The 19110-nt window shown below is 42.7% G+C and overlaps 1 protein-coding gene across 1 annotated transcript in view; it reads left to right on the plus strand.

The window, feature by feature from the left end:
- The window catches only part of LOC129697555 (EH domain-containing protein 3), a 63685-nt gene that overhangs the window by 9259 nt on the left and 35316 nt on the right, over positions 1 to 19110 (plus strand). The window contains exon 3 of the mRNA XM_055636223.1: positions 6884 to 6981. Within this exon, the coding sequence (XP_055492198.1) occupies positions 6884 to 6981 (98 nt within the window). The remainder of the gene's footprint in view (positions 1 to 6883; positions 6982 to 19110) is intronic.

A 19110-nucleotide genomic window follows, 5' to 3' on the forward strand; every position in this document is an offset into this window, starting at 1 on the left:
TCGGGTATATTGGTGGAGGGATTCTACGTAGTAGGATGTAGACATTTGATGCTTTGAAGAACTTTGTTGGGTTCAAATTGAACTTGCCACTGTAGTCATAGGCAAGGGAAAATCCAAAGTTGTAAACCAATTACCATAGATTAGGCCATCTGTGTGTGATTTAAAACCCTATTAAACCCCGCTATCGTATGCCTCAAATCTGTCTGAAGAAAGGTCTCAACCCCGAAAAGTCACCCATTCTTTCTCTCCAGAGATGCTGCCTGGCCTGCTGAGTTACTCCAGCATTTTGTCTTCCTTCATATCCATATAACATTTTATTTTGGCAGTGGTTAGCTGTGTGTACTGCAAGTAATTTGAATGTGGTAATTTGGGTGCAATCCAAATTTTAATCTCACTGCTCTGACCTGAATTATTTTATTAACTCCAGATTCAAGGCTATGATTCTGTTCTGTGCCTTGTTACTTTGAATGAATTTCTAAATTATGAAACTGAATAATGTATTTCAATTTGCAGCCTCCCTTTTATTTTACGACATTTGATCATTGCCGGCAAATTTGGTATTAATTGCCCTTGAAAAGGTGTTTGAATTACTGTCTTCGAATAACTAAACAGTCAGAACCGTTTTTTTTATCATCTGGGTGGAGATTTCAGATGGGAAAGCATAGCTTTAAGGTGGAGGGGCAAAGCTTAAAGGAGATCTGCAGGGCAAGTTATTTTTTGAGGGTGTTGGGTCCCTGGAATGCACCGCTTGGGCTAGTGGTGGTGAAGACAGATACGATAGTGGGATTTAAGAGGGTTATGATGCAATAGTACTTTATTTATCCCAGGAGGGAAATTGATCTGTCAACAGGCATAAAAACACAAAATACATGGAACTAGAAATTAAAATGACAAGTGGACAGGATTGGGGATGTGCAAATGATTGGGGTGTCAGTCTCAGTCTACCCAACGACATGACTATCCATGTTTTAGAGGCATCCAGATTATTTGTAGGCAGTGGAGATAAGTTTACATTAGTTTAGAGGGACAGTGTGGAAACAGGCCTTCAGCTCACTGAGTTGGCGATCCCTACACATTAACACTAATCTACTTATGTTTGCATTGTGTTCGATATGAACATTGTGTGCTAAAGGGCCTGCTCCTGTGCTGTATCGTTCTATGTACAGCCTTCAGGTGCAAGTGTTCCTGTGTGCTATTGTTTGGGATGGGGAAAATCCCTTACTTTCAATTCAGTGACAATATTTCCTGCCAAGTGTGATTTTAGAGGGTTATCTGTAGTAGTGATTGTTACCATATTGCCCGCTATTGTTGGCAGCAGGTATAGATTTGGACGATGCTACTTAAGTGGATTTTATAGATGGTGTATTTTAGCACCAGTGCACTGGTAATGCAGAAAATAAATGTTTTGTATGCTTACAATAATTATAAAAGCTTGATCAACTACTTTGTTTCATTGTTTTGTTTTACCCTTTGTATTTTTTTGTTGCTCTAAAGCTTATTCCAATTTCTTTGTAATTGAGCAATATTTTGAATACAAATATGCTTGGATATTTGTCGTGGCTCTGGTTTCTCAGTACGTAACTGTGTAAACCCCACTTTTGTTTATTGCACTTAATAGATTCATCAGTATTCTTGCTTAGACACTATGACAGCTTTAGATTTGGGATGCTTTTGGATGTCAAATAGGGGGGCTAGAAATCTGTATTCTATTATCTTAATTACTAGAGTGCCCTCCATAATGTTTGGGACAAAGAACCATCATTTATTTATTTGCCTCTGTACTCCACAATTTGAGATAAGTAATAGAAAAAGTCACATGTGGTTAAAGTGTACATTGTCAGAATTTATTAAAGGCCATTTTTATATGTTTTGGTTTCACCATGTAGAAATTACAGCTGCGTTTATACATAGTCCCCCCCATTTCAGGGCACCATAATGTTTGGGACACATGGCTTCACGGGTGTTTATAATTGGTCAGGTGTGTTTAATTGCCTCCTTAATGCAGGTATAAGAGAGCTCTCGGGACCCTAGTCTTTCCTCCAGACTTTCCATCACATTTGGAAACTTTTACTGCTGTTTATCAACATGAGGACCAAAGATGTGCCAATGAAAGTTAAAGAAGCCATTATGTCTGAGAAACAAGAATAAAACACTGGTGAGCTTGTTAATCACAAAGGGACTGGCAAGCCAAGGAAGACCAACACAGCTGATGACAGAAGAATTCTTTCTATAATAAAGAAAACCTCCCAAACACCTGTCCAACAGATCAGAAACACTCCTCAGGAGTTGGGTGTAGATTTGACAATGCCCACTGTCCGCAGAAGACTTCATGAACAGATATACAGAGGCTACACTGCAAGATGCAAACTGCTGGTTAGCCGCAAAAATAGGATGGCCAGGTTTGCCAAGAAGTTCTTAAAAGAGCAACCTTAGTTCTAGAAAAAGGCCTTGTGGACAGATGAGATGAAGATTAATTTATATCAGTGATGGCAAGAGCAAAGTATTGAGGAGAGGAGGAACTGCCCAAGATCCAAAGATACCACCTCATCTGTGAAACACAGTGGTGGGGGTGTTGTGGCCTGGGCATGTATGGTTGCTGAAGGTACTGGCTCACGTATCTTCATTGATGATACAACTGCTGATGGTAGTAGCATAATGAATTCTGAAGTGTATAGACACATCCTATCTGCTCACGTTCAAACAAATGCCTCAAAACTCATTGGTCGGTGGTTCATTCTACAGCAAGACAATGATCCCAAACATACTGCTAAAGCAACAAAGGAGTTTTTCAAAGCTAAAAAATTGTAAATTCATGAGTGGCCAAGTCAATCAACCAAGAAGTATAAAATTGACATTTATTAAAATCTGACAATGTGTGCTTTAACCACGTGTGATGGCTTTTTCTATTACGCATCTCAAATTGTGGATTACAGAGGCAAATAAATAAATGACAGGTCTTTGTCCCAAACATTATGGAGGGCACTATATCCATGAACTGCTGCCTTGTAATGTTTTTTCAAAACATCTTGCCTCCCAATTGAGCTGTTGTTCAAATGTTTTGGTTGTCTACCCGTCTTTTAGTCCCCCCCCCCCCCCCCCCCCCCCCCCCCCCCCCCCCCCCCCCCCCCCCCCCATTGTTTCAACATTATTCCTCCACCACCCCTATTTTTATTTCTTCCAACGATTTCCTCTGTTTTAACTGACAGGATATAATGGATGGTCCAGCCTCTAGTTGTTCTTTGCCCTGCAGGAAGTCATTGTGTTGAGCATGTTGGCATGGATGATTTCCTGTAGAATATCTAATTCTAGCCTGTCTTCACTTTGTTTTCACTGATCTGTATTACTCGGCCTCTACGTTGTCACAGCAGAGTTGCAAGTTGTTGGACGGTTTTCAATTCGACCTCTAGTTCAAGGTCTGATTTGGAGATGCTTCTGGCAGATGTGTCAGTTTTTGTAGACTCATTGATACACCTGCAGGGGTCACTCATCACTGACCCTCTTGACGGTCTCCGTGACTGATGACACCAGTTTATCTGAAGCAAAAATTTAAATTGAGGAAACCACATATTAATAGTAAGATAAAATGAGAACTTACCAGTTTGAAGTTTGATTTTTATTTTATGAGGAGTAACGTTGAGGGATTACGTGAAGAACCTGCCAGCCCGCATGCGCGTCAATCTTCAAAGCAGTGGTGTGAAATCACAGATAACAGATGATGAACTGAATATAGTAAGATTTCGGGAACTTAGAACTACCAGCTGATCTTTATGAGAGAGGGTTGGAAGCGGAGGGCACGTAATCCCTCAACGTTACTCCTCATAAAATAGAGATCAAACTTCAAACTGGTAAGTTCTCGTTTAATCTTACTATTTACTTCGTAATCACGTGAGTGACTACATGACGATTTTGAAGCTCTGTGATTTCATGCCGTGGAACGAGTCCATACATCACTCACTGCATCGATTGACCAAGGGTGAGTGGACATTAATAATGCTATCAGACATAACATAGATTTAGACATGCTGATGCTTTTTAATGAACAAAATGACAATAGTAACCCCTCTCATCCGGGAGGGAACTATAAACAGAACTAATAAAATAGTGGGCAATACCTTTGTTCTGGCAATGGGTTTGTTATAAAATGTTTGAAAAAACGTTTGTTTGACCATCCTGCAGTCGCTAGGATGTGGTACAGTGGACGTCCATAACCCTGCTGCTGGAACTGTTGCAGCCCTGGTGGAGTGAGATTAAAAAAAAAGTTAGTGTTCACTCCTGCACAAGCCAGAACTCGTTTAACCTCCTGGAGATGGTCTGTACAGATACGTTCTTATGAGGTGGTTAGTGAACTGTAGCTAACCAACATTGCTATATCAGTGCCCCTAAGGTTCTAGTGACCTTCTAAGTACATTGCTGTAAATGACATGTTAACAATATTCCATTTGATGTCCAGTAAACTACTTTCATTATGTGGAGTGGAGTACAAAATCCAATGCAGTTTGATGCAAAAAGCTGGAGTAACCCAGTGGGTCAGACAACATCTCTGGAGAAAAGGAAAATAAACCCATTTTAAACCTCTTCATTTCTAACTGCCTGCATGATGTCAATCGTCCCAACTTTTCCACTCCCCTTGCATAGAAACATAGGAAGTAGGTGTGGGAGTAGGCCATTTGGCCCTTCGTGCTAGCACCGCCATTCAATATGATCTTAGCTGGTCATCCAGATTCAGTACCCTGTTCCTGCTTTTTCCGCATATCCCTTGATTCCGTTAGCCATAAAGAACTGAATCTAATTCTTGCTTAATTACCTACTCTAACCTCACCCCTTCTGAACATCCAGACCTCTACTCACTCTACAGCAGCCCTGACATTATCATCAAACCGTCGACAAGGGAGGTGCTGTGATAGTCTGGCGAGTTGACCTCTACCGCACTGAGGCCAGGCGCCGGTTCTCGGACACCTTCTACTTATCCTTGGGCCATGACCCCACCGATGAGCACCAGGCCATAATCTCGTAGACCATTTCTGATTTTATCACTTCTGGCTGTTAGCCCTCCACAGCCTTCAACCTTATCGTTCTCGGTTTAACATTCTTATAATCCATAAACACAATTACCCTGGCAGACCCATTGTTTCTGCCTGCTCCTGTCACACATAACTCTATTCCATCCTCTCCCCCCTGGTCCAATCCTTCCCGACCTATGTCCAAGACACCTCACACGTCCTTTGTCTCTTTAATGGCTTCTGCTTTCCGAGCCCCCACTCCCTCATGATGGATGTCCATCACTCTACACCTCCATCACCCACCAGGAAGGTCTTAAAGCCATCTGTTTCTTCCTTGACCACTGAACCAGCCAATTTCCTTTTTTAATTTCCTTCCTACACACCCAATGCAATTTGTCTGCCTAATTGCTTGCTCTCTTCATGTGTTAACGCTGCATTTTTGAACCAGCACAACCAAGCCCCTATTGCGCATTGAGCTCTCTGTGCAAAAAACAATAGATGTTTTTGCTCCTTTTCTATTTTCATTTTCCTTAATTTTACTTTCCAACTCTTTACTCACTTATTCACCTAACGTGTTTGCAGAATATTTCTCTTTGTTTCCCACTTCACCTTTTGTACCAAGAGAAAACCTGAAAACATTGACTTGGTTGAAGGCACGGATGCAATAAGCGAGTTCGGTATTCCGAAAAGTGCAAGGAATCATGGGATTTGTCAAAGGTCGTTTGTGATAAAGAAAAAGCAAATAAAGCGCTGGCTGTATAAACTGTGTATAAATTGTCAACTATTCTAGCAATGAATTATCTAGAATTCTGTCAACTCAATAGCTTCCTTTATTGTTTTGCTGTTCAGCCACTATTTACAATCCCAGTTCTAATTCAGTTAATTAATCTAAGATTAAGAGATTTCAAAAAATTAAAGAAATTATTAATTTTCATTTAATCCTTAATGTGTTTGCTACTGGAATAAGAAAATATTACTTGTTTGAAACATTTTCTTATCTTTATTTGTAATTTCTGTGTAAATATTTATTTAATCTGAGGAACAGGGGTGCCAGGTAGCGGGAGAGCGGAGTGTAACAGCAAGAGAGAGGGGGCAGATGTGAGTGGGTATCGGGGGGAGAGACTGGACCGGCAGAGAGACATTCTCGACAGCTGAGCTGTTGCATGTGTACAGACCTGCGTTTCATCCATAGTCAGGATTTCCAGCTGTTGAATTGCTACTGGACTATCCCTGTCCTCTCCCGAGTGTCCCATCCTTGTCTGGGGGTGGCTGGAGATGTCTGGGTGACCCTGGACTGATGGGACATCGGAGCAGTGGCGGCCCCAGGCTTACAGCCAGCATGAAGAAGAAGCGCGAACTCCAGCTCAACTCTGCTCCAGCTCCCAAGAAACCTGTTCCCCGACGGGCCAGGCACCGTCAGTTGCACCTCTTGCCTTATCCAGTGGCTGTCGTTTAACCCCCTCAGTGCAGGCGAAAGCCGAGGACCAGTCATCAACGGGGATACACACAAAACGCTGGAGTAACTCAGCGGGACAGGCAGCATCTTTGGAGAAAAGGAATAAGTGATGTTTCGGATCGAGACCCTTCTCCAGAGATGTTGCCTGACCCGCTAAGTTACTAAAGCATTTTGTGTATATCACTGTTGATAATTTAAAAAGTGATAATATTAAAAGTTTTGCAGGAACCCAAGTTCAAATGACTACGAAGTATTTGGAAGTTGTAGATTAATGCCTGGTCAAGAAATGGTGCTGAGTTACCCCATCCCGGTCTTCAGCTGCTGCATTCCAATAGTGTAACTTTATTTGCGTGCATTAATATTTAAATTGTTTGCCTTTGAAATTCATTATTAATGAATACTCAATAATGAAATACTTGTTTTCTAGATTTATGTGCGCCCAGTTACCGAATCCTGTGCTTGAAAGCATTAGCATAATTGACACGCCTGGTATCCTTTCAGGAGAAAAGCAGCGCATCAGCAGAGGTAAGGTCTTAAACGTGATGCATGGTTCCTATTAAATAAAATATTACAATTGCTTATGTTTTATTACGTGATGAGACGGCGGCACTGGATGCTTGTTTAGTGCAGTCTCTCTTTCTCTCTCTCTGTGCCAAGCAAAATATACCCATGATTGATATTCAGTCAGAAATGTGAGCTCTCATCACGAAAACTAGAAATAATTGTCCTCAAAACTTTAGTTTTAAGAGACACTGGGTGTTGTTTGCTCACTGTCAGCACACTGGCTACATTTCCAATAGTTCATAGAAGGTGCATTGAATTTGTACAGTGAAGGATGTGGGACGGAATTTTCTAGATTATTGATTTTACCCTGGATACTATAATGCTGAACCAAATTACTTGATTCCTTTTACGTACTCGATGTAGAATTACCTTGAAAATCAGCATCTATTATTTCCTGAAGTAATTATTTGCAGTACTGATAGGTGAAGCGTATTTTTTTTTTACAGGTTTAGTGGTAAGCCTTAGAGTGGAATGAGGAACAGAAGGACCTTGAGTAAGTCCACAGATCACTATAAATCAGGGGGTCGGCAACCTACGGCTCCCGGGCCGAATCCGGCCCGTAACTCGAAATCATCTGGACGGCAGGTGTATTTTTTTTTCTTTCCTCAATCTTCCGGCCCGCAGACTTGCATCATCTCCAGTACCTGGAATGTTTAAGGAAGAACTGCAGATGCTGGAAAAATCGAAGGTAGAAAAAAATGCTGGAGTGAGTTTCTTCTGGAAACAACTAGAAGGTGATTTGGTTGTACCGCTTCCTGTGCAAAGCCGCCGGCACAGCCGCACACCTTCTGTGTCTGGGCTTCACTGTCGGGATCGGGGTTGTCAGTAGGGCGGGGATGAGTGAGTATGATATTTATGCTCAGTCCTCGATGGGGCGGGATCTATGTGAACACGTGATTTGATGCCTTCCATCGGGGGCTGGGTCCATGTTTACACGTGATAGATGTGGCCCGCCATCCGCTCAGACATATGTCCTGGCCCTTTGGCAGAAACGGTTGCCGACCCCTGCTCTAAATGGTAGCACAGGAAGATAGTTTGGTGAAGGCAGCAGATGGGATGCTGGCCTTCATTAACTGGGGCACAAAATACAAGATCTTGGAGGTCCTGGAACAACTTTATAAAATATTAGTTTGTGCAAAATAATGCATTTTAAGAAGTTAATCTTGACCAGTGCATACATGGGGTGGCACGGTGGCACAGCAGTAGAATTGCTGCCTTACAGCGCCGGAGACTGGTTCAATCCTGTCTATGGGTGCTATCTGTACAGAGTATGTACGTTCTCCTCGTGACCTGCGTGGGTTTTCACCGGGTGCTCCGGTTTCCTCGCACACTCCAAAGATGTACAGGTTTGTTGGCTGATTGGCTTGGTAAATTTGTAAATTATCCCTAGTGTGTGTGTAGGATAGTGTAAATGGGTGGGGATCGCTGGTCGGGTGGACTCAATGGGCCAAAGGGCTTGTTTCCACACTATCTCTAAAACAAAAAAAAACTAAAACTTAAATACAGTGAATGGCAGTGTTGTGGAACATACCTAATATAATGTCAACCAAAATTAAGATGTTATTTGTGTGAGCAAGAAATAGTTCAAATTGTCCATGATATGGGATTAGTGGTCATCTTGATGTTTTGACATAAAGGCATTGCTAACATACCACTCTTTCAGCCAGATTTTCTTCTTAATTCAATACTTTTACGGTAAATCTACAATTGCTCTGCTTTTAAAATTGCCTGCTTCATGTTGGCTTCCGTTTCTAAACGGACATTCAGATTACCAAAATCTCATCTGCATCGAGCATGTGATATCGAAGGTAGCTGTGCGTTTGTGTCTTTGTATTTCATCCTTTTCTAATACATTCCAATGCTCACCTTTTGGTTGCAACTATGGTACGATTGGAGAGATTTGTTCTTAAGTCTGTAATTACATAGTTTTTGGAAAATGTACCAAAAAAAAGTTGATGTTCACCAGGAGGATCTCTGGGATCTCAAAGGAAACAGATCTTATTGAGAAGCCCTTGACCGGTAATTTAAATGTTAGTTATTGTGACAAATGTTGTTCTTTGAAAAGGTCTCTCATAGCAGATGTATTCATTTGGAGAGGATTTTATTATTCTAAATTACAATAATTCAGCTGGGGGGAGAGGGAGCAGGCACATTAATTTTCCCAACCTTTTCTCGCTTTTGCCTTTTATATTCCATTTAACATGAGCCATTTTCATTCAATCTCCTAGAATTCTTCAACCAACCTCTGCACTATTATTGTGTTTTTTTTAATATCCTGAACTTTTTGTTGTCGGGTGACTCTTCGGTAAGTGTCTACTTTGGTGTCCCGCTACTTTGATGCTTTTTTAAGGAATTTCCGTGATTCTATCCCACTTCTTCTTTTTCTATATTGTTAATAAAATAATCCTCATAAATAAAGATTAAACCTTAAATGAATAAAGTGTTATTTATTTATTTTCTTTACCAATGTTTGATGCCCCCCCCCCCCCCCCCCCACCACCCCAAGCTGCATGTTCCGATGGAAATTTCAAGTCGGCATATTTATTTAATGGGGGATCTATCTGAAATTAAAATACTTTTAAACGGTAGATATTAATAATTAAAACTAGACTAATTGGACCTGTTGGGTCCCATGTTCACACGGGAGGGTTGGTCCCCCAACGCAATATTCCACCTCTGCACCAAATCCAATATTGGTGGCCAGTGGGGGGGGGGGGGGGGGGGCTGGCTTTCTGAAGTGCTAGTATGGGTATTGTGAGCCAAAGGGACTGGTTTCCAGAGGACTAGTATGAACATTGTGGGCCGAATGGATTCTTGGGCTAGCAGCTCTGTCAGGCCTGGTGGGCTGGCAGCACAGTCACTCAGGCCTGGTGGGCTGGCAGCTCAGAAACTGCCAGAAATTCTGCCCAAAACAGGTGAGAGACTCAGAGAGAGAGCAGGGGGAGAGGGTGGAGAATCAATTTAAAACATTTTTCATCGTTTTCTGCAGATCACAGCAATGAAGGAGGAAAAACAGGAAGCCAATTAAGGGAGGGAGAAAAATACTGGGGTGAGGTTTAATACTTGCAGGGGGAATACTTACTGATGGGCTGAAGGGACTCCTAGGCTAGTACAGACCTGGTGGGCCGAATGGGCTTTTTACAATTTTAAAATCTGAGTGAAATCTCAGTGAAAGGCACTTTTTCAGGACTTTTCCTGGCGTGGCACGGGCCTTTTGGGCCAAAATATTCCTCCTGGGCACATACGGGCATTTTGGGCAAAAGGGACTGGATTCTTGGAAAATAGGGGCCTTGTGGGCTGATAAGTGGTTTCAGGCAGGCCAAACAACTCATTTCATTTCCATTTCAATTTCAAACACAGGGCAGGCCAAACAGCTCATTGCATTTTTATTTCATTTCCATTTCCATTGCGGTTTCAAGCACAGGGCAGGCCAAATAGCTAATTGCAGTTTCATTTCTATTTCCATTGCAGTTTCAAGCACAGTCTAGGCCAAACAGCTCATTGCATTTTCATTAAGGGCTAACACATCATTTATTGCAAGTACTTTGCTGACTCGCAGTTCAGTTGATTCACAGCTTAAAATCACAGTTGTGGCCTCTCCCTCGCGATCTTCCAGAGTGACTGACTCGCGTCCAGGCGTCTGGGGTTTTATAGTCCTGCCCCCACCCCCGGAAGGAGTATTATCTTCATCGTGGTGATTGACAGGCGAGAGGACGAGAAGATTGGAGTCATTTACCATCGCGCAGCTTTGTTGAGCCGTCCCACGTGGCTAAACGCGAACTTCCGACCTCAAAAGACCGCGGAATTCAAAAGTCCCCTACCTTGTGAATTTCTCCTGATTCGCGGGACGAGAAGCATGTGAAAACTCAGTTTCTTGCTGCATAGCGGGTACTTTATTCAGCGCCATTCCCGAACGGAGCTGAACACTTAGAAAATAAAAAAAATAATTATTTTTCGATTTGTTCTGGAGATATGCCATTCGTCCAAATGATATGGCCATGCATGGCCTTCCGGCGAGGCCATCCTGGGCAAAGTGGAATCATGGGATATGGGGAGAAGGCAGGCACTGGTTATTGATTGGGGACGATCAGCCATGATCACAATGAATAGCGGTGCTGGCTTGAAGGGCCGAATGGCCTCCTGCACCTATTTTCTATGTTTCTAAAGACTTGGGCCACCATTCCCGTTACGGCCACATCCGCACCATTCCCCTCACGGCCCCATCAAATCTCCATCTATTTCCAGCTCCAGCTCCAGCCGGATGCAAAGCCATCACAGCTGTCTCCACTCCCCATGACCCGATGTCCCTCTCCACGCCTGGCTCTCTTCAACCTTTGTCTCCCCTGCCCACCGGGGAAACATTGTTTGTAGGAAGCTGGTGAAAAGTTGTGATGGTTACCATTCTTGCTGAAAATCACCATTTTTATCGGCAGTAAACTGTTACAAAGGTTTAAAATCAGTGTTAGATGTGGTTTATTTGAGGAAGATACTCTATAATTTGAAAGATTGTGACAAGAAATTGATTTTATATTCTTAAATATAACTATTTTGCAGTGTTCATCATTAAATAAAAAAAGACGTATATGACTGAATGCAATGGGCAATCTGGAAAAAGAAGAGGAAAAGATAAATTATTCTCTAAAAGATTGCGGAAAACATTTTTTGCCCATAGTAGAGATGTTCATCTATGTGAAACAACATTCAAAGTTGCAAACATATAGGTTTTATTTTGGGGTTTCCGGAAACTTAAAAGTAGACACTTACTAAAGAATCATCCTGTCATGGAGTTTACAGCATACTATACTTGCATAGCATGTATGCTGCTGCAAGTAAGAAATGTGTTGTTCTGTTTCGGGACATGACATTAAAACACTCTTGACTCGCTGCACCCCATCTCAAAGGTCTCTTTGTTCTTGTTAACCAGTGTGGTTTTGTGGTGATTTTTTAAAACCTTATTCACTTTAATGTGTTTCCTGCCCGAACACCCCCACCCCTTCAATTAATCTCTTACTTCCTAGCTCCATGACATTAGACAATAGGTGCAGGAGTTGGCCATTCGGCCCTTTGAGCCAGCACCGTCATTCAATGTGATCATGCACAATCAGTACCTCGTTCCTGCCTTCTCCCCATATCCCCGAGTCCGCTCTGCTCGCGCGCATAGAAATAATAGCCCCATCACCCATGATTACTTAGTTCGGACGATATGCGAATTGTAACAGGTCCATGTTGCGAGGGAGGAAGGCGCAGATGTGTTTCTTCACCAGCCTCTCAAAGCATTTCATGACTACCGAGGTGAGGGCCACCGGACGGTAGTCATTCAGACAGGCTGGGGAGGCATTTTTTGGTACCGGCACAATGATGGATTTTTTGAAGCAGGTAGTGACCACGGACTTGACCAGGGAGAGGTTGAATATTGTAGTGAGCACCGGAGCTAGCTGCGTAGCACAGGACTTGAGTACTCGCCCCGAGATGCCATCGGGGCCTGCAGCTTTCCTCGTGTTCACCCGTATAAGAGCCCTCCTCACATCGTGCTCTGACAGCGAGAATGTGTGCACATTCCTCCCTTCAGCTTCGTTAGCCAGCCCGTTGGCGGTATAGTCAATAGTCGGCAGACCTGGGGTGGTGTTGCCCATCTCAGTTTCTTCCCAGCTGTTATCAGGCAACTGAATCATCCTACCACAACCAGAGAGCAGAGCTGAAGTACTATCTACCTCATTGGTGTAACTCTGACTTTGCTGGCTTTATCTTGCACTAAATGTTATTCCCTTATCATGTATCTATAAACTGTAAATGCATCGATTGTAATCATGTATTGTCTTTCTGCTGACTGGTTAGCGGGCAACAAAAAGCTTTTTATCTGTACCTCGGTACACGTGACAATAAACTGAACTGAAGCTAAGTAACCTCCTTTGCAAACATCCACTCCTGTGAAGCGCTGAGATGCTGCCCTTTTGGGTGGGAACCAATGGGTTGTTTGAAGTTTGCTTTAAGAGTCTGAAATGGAATTATTCTGTTTATCTCAGGAGTTTTTGAGATTACAAAAGAAAGCAACACAATCCCAATTTGTGATGCCCACGCAAAATGTTACGATTGCTGGAATCTTGGGTAGATTAGTGGTGGAGTAACTCAGCGGGGGGCAGGCAGCATCTCTGGATGACATGTATAGACAAGGCCAGCTATACATGTCTTCCAGAGATGCTGTCTCACCCCTTGAGTTTCTCCAACACTTTGACAATGATTCTCGTTTAACGGATAGGAGTTGGCTTTATTGAAATGTTTTCAATAAAATTCAGGGCAGCACCATGACTTGGAAACTGGGTCTTTACTGACTCTCCTTTCAGCAGCTGCTGACACGCCTTCAATTCTCAAGTGCATTGTTACAAGTTTTCATTTGGAACAGATTTTGGCCCATGTGGGGTAATATACAACTGGGTGGATTAGTACAAGTTAAACAAGTGAAATAATGAACACTGTGTCCAAAAATGTGGTGCTGATCAGCTCACCAGTTCCAAATCGACAACGTGGCCGTATTTCTCCGAGGTTCAAGACCTGAATTTGTGGGTGAATGTCTACCCCTACTAAATGATTGTCAGCAATTTCAAGACAACTCCTCGCTTCTCCCTACCCTACCCCACCCCTCCCCCATCCCCAAACAAAGAATGAACCCCAAAGTTGTGGTCAGCGACCTTTTGATGGTTTGCCTGATTTCATTCCAACGAGGGATTCTTTGCAAAATCCTAGCACGCTAATTCAGAATCTCAAGTTCACGTTATCGAGAGAATCCGGAATTCTGCCCAACGAAATTTCGTGGCTGGAACAGAATCAGTAAACTCGAACGAAAATCTAATCTGTTCTCTGCAATAATTCAATACTGTGGCTGGGATCAGAAACAGAATCAGTAAGGCAGGATGGGTCCAGAAAGGTCAATAATCTTTTCTGTTGCAATATCACTTCGCCAGCAATCATCGGTGCCCCGCTCCCTACATGGGCCCTCCACCGAAAACGAGTTACGGGCTGGGGATCATTTGGGTTTGCCTCCTCCCATCAGGGGGCGGTACAATCTTGAGGATGAGGAAAAGCTTTAACACAAGGCAGGCTGAACTCGGAGTCCCGACACAGTGGTCCCTCCGTCCCCAATACATTCTGTATTTTTTATTCTGTAACCTGAATTTTTTTTCTTTGCAATATCTGAATCGCAAAAAACATTTCGTTGTGATACTTGTATTTTTGACAGCTGGTTCATTGATTGGGAATTGGTTTTCAGACAGCTGTTACAGCTGTTATTATCAGATATCTTTGTTGTGCTTATTCAGAGTACTCTCTTTGCGTGATGATTTTACATTGCAGAGCCTTTTAAACTCAGAGCCCAGTGTTCTGACTGGAACGACTGTTGAGTAGGTCAAATGTATGGTGATCTATGACAAATGAGGATAGCTTGTCAATCACAAGTTCTGGGCCAACTTGGTCGCCTGTGGTATGTGTACCATTTGCAGTAAGTGCAGGCCATCACTGAATAAATACCAACGCTTTCAGCGGCACACCCATTTTATGAGTAATAGTTTTCTAAAGAATGCAAGTTAGACTGACCAAGTTCTAAATGCAGTGTGTGCAAAGTTAGAGCACAGCTGTGATAGCTGTGAAGATGATGCAACTTGCCTCACTTTAAGGGGTAGTCATCCAAGATCTAAAGTCTTTTGCACAAGGTATTACTTTGGGTCTCTGTCTGCCCGTTGTAAATGTAAAAATAAATATTCACATACTATTCAGATTTGTTTGAATAGGGGAAAAAAGGTGAACAGTGGCATTTTCATTGGGTTGATATTGTAGTCATTATATTTTGAAGCAATTAATCTAGATTTGATCGGGGGATGGGGAGGGTGCATCTTACAACTTCTACATTTTTAGAGGACAACATTTGGTAGTATTGTGATTACAGCAGACCATAATCAGGCTGGTGAAGAGCGATTTTGTTACAGGATCTATTGAAGTTGAAAGATGACCAATACATCAGACTTCTCTTGCTATCTTAAACACTGGGATGTTGATTATTGCATCCTTGGATCTTTTAGCTTTGTCTCTAACTTTAATACTTCAAAGTGCTGTATTTGTACTAACACCATTTCCTTCAGTTCCACAATGTCACGCGGCTCGTTTTCATTCTGGCAGATATTTTACCTTCAGTGAAAACCTACACAAGTTTTTATTTCCTCTGCCATTTTATTTAATTCCACATTATAAATTATCCCATTTGTTTAAGGGACCCACATTTGCCCTTGCTGGCCATTTCCTTTAAATACACAAATAGAAGCTTTTGGATTCAGTTTTAATTTCTCTCCATTTATTCTCCTTGGGTCTTCCCCTCCTTAATCAATTCCTTGGTGCTTTTCTGATGAAATAGACTGACTGCTGTTTTCGACAGCCGTTTGTTTTAGTATAGTAGTATATTTTTTTCCAGGAAATCTGATTACAGAGTAATTGATTTTTGTATTATAAGTTGCATGTCATTCTATTCCTAAATGTCATCTCGGTGGCTTTCCTACCAAATCAATGGCAATCAAAAATAACTTGGAAACAAAACTGCGGAATACTGATTTACAAAAAATGACACAAACTGCAGAAGTAACTCATTTAGGCATTCAGGCAACATTTCTGGCGAACATGGATCGGTGACATTTTGGGCTCCGTCCCTTCTTCAGACTGATTGTGGTGGGAGGGGTCAAAGCCAATAATAGGATGATGGTGCACCAGGACAGACCCAATAATAGATAGGTTGATAGGTAGATGGCCAGAGATGAGAAGATAGGTGTGAGACTAGTATAGAAGAGTTGTGAATTATGAGCTAGAGGAAGGAATGTTGGGGCAGAGGAGACATGGGTGCGAGCCCAGGTGGGGCACGGGGAGAGGAGAAAAAAGAAAGGAGAGAGAAGGGGATAAATCATTTTTTTTACATTTATATTCATAATTCATTGTGCACATGTGAAATGTTCCCTTTTTTTAAGGCAGCATGAAGACTATTGCAATAAGATGAAGTAACTTGGGGCATAGAAACAGAGAAAATAGGCCATTTAGCATTTCGAGCCAGCACCGCCATTCAATGTGATCATGATTGATCATGCACAATCAGTACCCCGTTCCTGCCTTCTCCCTTGATTCTGCTAGCTCTAAGCGCTCTATCTAACTCTCTATTGAATCCATCCAGTGAAACGGCCACCACTCCCTTCTGAGGCAGAGAATTCCACAAATTCACAACTCTCTGGGTGAAAAAGTTTTTCCTCATTTCAGTTCCAAATGGTCTACCCCTTATTGTTAAACTGTGGCCCCGGTTCTGGACTCCGCCAATATCGGGAACATGTTTCCTGTATCTAGCTTGTCCAATCCATTAATAATTTTATATGTTTCTATATGATCCCCTCATCCTTCTAAATTCCAGTGAATACAAGCCCAGTCATTCCATTCTTTAATGATATGGCAGTCCCGCCATCCTGGGAATTAACCTCGTGAACCTACGCTGCACTCCCTCAATAGCAAGAATGTCCTTCGTCAAATTTGGAGGCCAAAACTGCACACAATACTCCAGGTGTGGTCTCACCAGGGCCCTATACAACTGCAGAAGGACCTCTTTGCTTCTATACTCAAATCATTTCGGTATGATGAAGGTCAACATGCCATTAGCTTTCTTCACTGCCTGCTCTACTTGCATGCCTACTTTCAGTGACCGATGTACAAGTTCACCCAGGTCTCGTTGCTCTTCCCTTTTCCCCAATCTGGCACCATTCAGATAATCTGCTACCTTGTTTTTACCACCAAAGTGGATAACCTCACATTTATCCACATTATACTGCGACTGCCATGCATCTGCCCGCTCACCCAACCTATCCAAGTCACACTGCATCCTCCTTCCAACTCACACCTCCACCCAGCTTTGTGTCATCTGCAAATTTGCTAATGTTACTTTTAATTCCTTCGTCTGAATCATTAATATGCTAAATAGCTGTGGTCCCAGCACCAAGCCTTGCGGCACTCCACTAGTCATGGACACGGAGGCAGGGTAGCTTGCTGCCTTTTGGAGCTGGGGTTTCCGGGTGTTCGCTGCCTTTTGGAGCTGGGATTTCAAATGTACCCCTCACCCGCGCTGCGATAACGACCGCCATGTTCTAGAACTTCAAGGAGCCCAGCGGAGTGCGCAGCACGTCCTGAGCAGAAGTTTAAAAACGCTAAATGACAAATTTAAAGAAGTAAAAGTTAAGAAGCCTAGATGTACAGAAGACAGAGCAGGGGTAACGTCACTAGCAGCACGAGCAGAGGTAGACAGGCAGATCCATTGTAACCATCAGCGAGACCATCTCGTTTATTTTCTAACATTTGAAATTTTTGAACATTTTCATCAATAACTCGAGAAATAATGCATGAATTTTTCAGATAAGACAATATTTGATTTCACGGGATAAATCTACCGGAATATGTTAAAGTTTTACTTTAGCCCATCGTTTCTTCGAGTAGATGTGCTTGCACACAAACAGACACAGACACACACCCTGTTATTCTGCATCCAATTACATTTATACTTGGTTTGAAGCCAGCTTTCAAACAAGATTCAGGCACATCTGAATCCACCCATTTTTCAGCCACATATTTATTACTCAAATCTTCATGCCATAACTTCTTCCTCGGAGCATCAGTCCCGATTAGTTGCATTGATTTCTGCTTTTTCTTGAGATTAACTTTTTAACTAATGGTTCAGTGTTACTTTATTGTCACACGTACCTAGATACAGTCAAGTGCTCTTTTTGCATGTTGTTTAGTAAAAGTCTTGCTATACATGTATAATTACTCTAATTAAAACCCCTCCCAAAAGTTTAAAAATATGAATTTGTTAATCCTAAATTGGGTTCAAAGTGGGTGGAATAAAACATGTGCTTGTTTAACTGGAGGCGCACGCACTACAGATGTTGAAATCTGCAGCAAAAAGAGACCAGCTGGATAAACAGTGGGTCAGGCAGTATTTGTGGTAGTAAATGGACAGTTGACAATTTGGGTTAAGATCCTTTAGCTCCTTGCAGCTTTATGCACCTTTCCTTGGGTTGCATTTGCAGTGTCATGTGTAGTTCTGGTTGCCCATTACAGGAAGATGTGGAGGCTTTGGAGAGGTTGCAGAAAAGGTGTACCAGAATGCTGCCTGCACATTGCCTATCTTCAACCCTAATCTATTGTTTTCGGTGTTCCTGATCTGACCTCCTGTACATTGATGAGACCAAACCCACACCAGTTAATTGCATTGGTGAGTACCTGCTCTCTGTCCACTGTGAGTACCTGGTTCTCCCTGTTGCCAACCATTTTAAATTTCCCCCTCCCATTCCCATGCTGATTTAAAATGTCTTTGGCCTCCTCCACTGTCAAGGTGAGGTATAATGCAAGGTAGAAGAACACCACCTTGTATTTTGTAGACACAATTTGCAGATGCTGGTGAAACTCAGCAAGTCAGGCAGCATCTGTGGAGGGAATGGGCGAATGAAGTGCAGGCTGGGGCCCTTCTTCAGACTGACACACTCAGACTTCAGATGTGTTTGAATTCTCAAAGGCCACCAGCTGGGAATCTTCCATTAACTTCCTCCGCTTCACCGACCTCCGCTTCTGGTTTGGTCGCGCTTGCCGCATGCTGGTGGGACCAGCCCTTTAGGTCGCGCTTGTCGCATGCAAGCGCATGCTGGTGGGACCGGCCCTTTAGGTCGCGCTTCCGCATGCAGGTTGCATACTCGTGGGACAGGCCCTTAAGACGTGTTCAGTGGTGGCACTGGATGATGGAGACTTCAATGTGGAACCTGAGGTTGTCAAACATAAAAATAATTGCCTTTCTGGTGGCCATTTTTGCTATAGGGTGATTTCACCAAAGGTCAAATGAGCGTAGATCCCCCCTCACGTGACCGAAAATTTTAACTGGAGGACATCTCTCAGTTTGGTACATGTAAGTGAATGGGGAAACACGCACTTTCCCACCCGTTAAAAACATGGAAAACGGCCGATTTTTGAGCTGACATTTTCTGTGCTAGTCGGGGTGACGTGAAGCACAGCGACCTAAATTTTCAGGCAAAA

This window comes from Leucoraja erinacea, chromosome 5 (genome assembly GCF_028641065.1).
Source record: "Leucoraja erinacea ecotype New England chromosome 5, Leri_hhj_1, whole genome shotgun sequence".
Taxonomy (NCBI): domain Eukaryota; kingdom Metazoa; phylum Chordata; class Chondrichthyes; order Rajiformes; family Rajidae; genus Leucoraja; species Leucoraja erinaceus.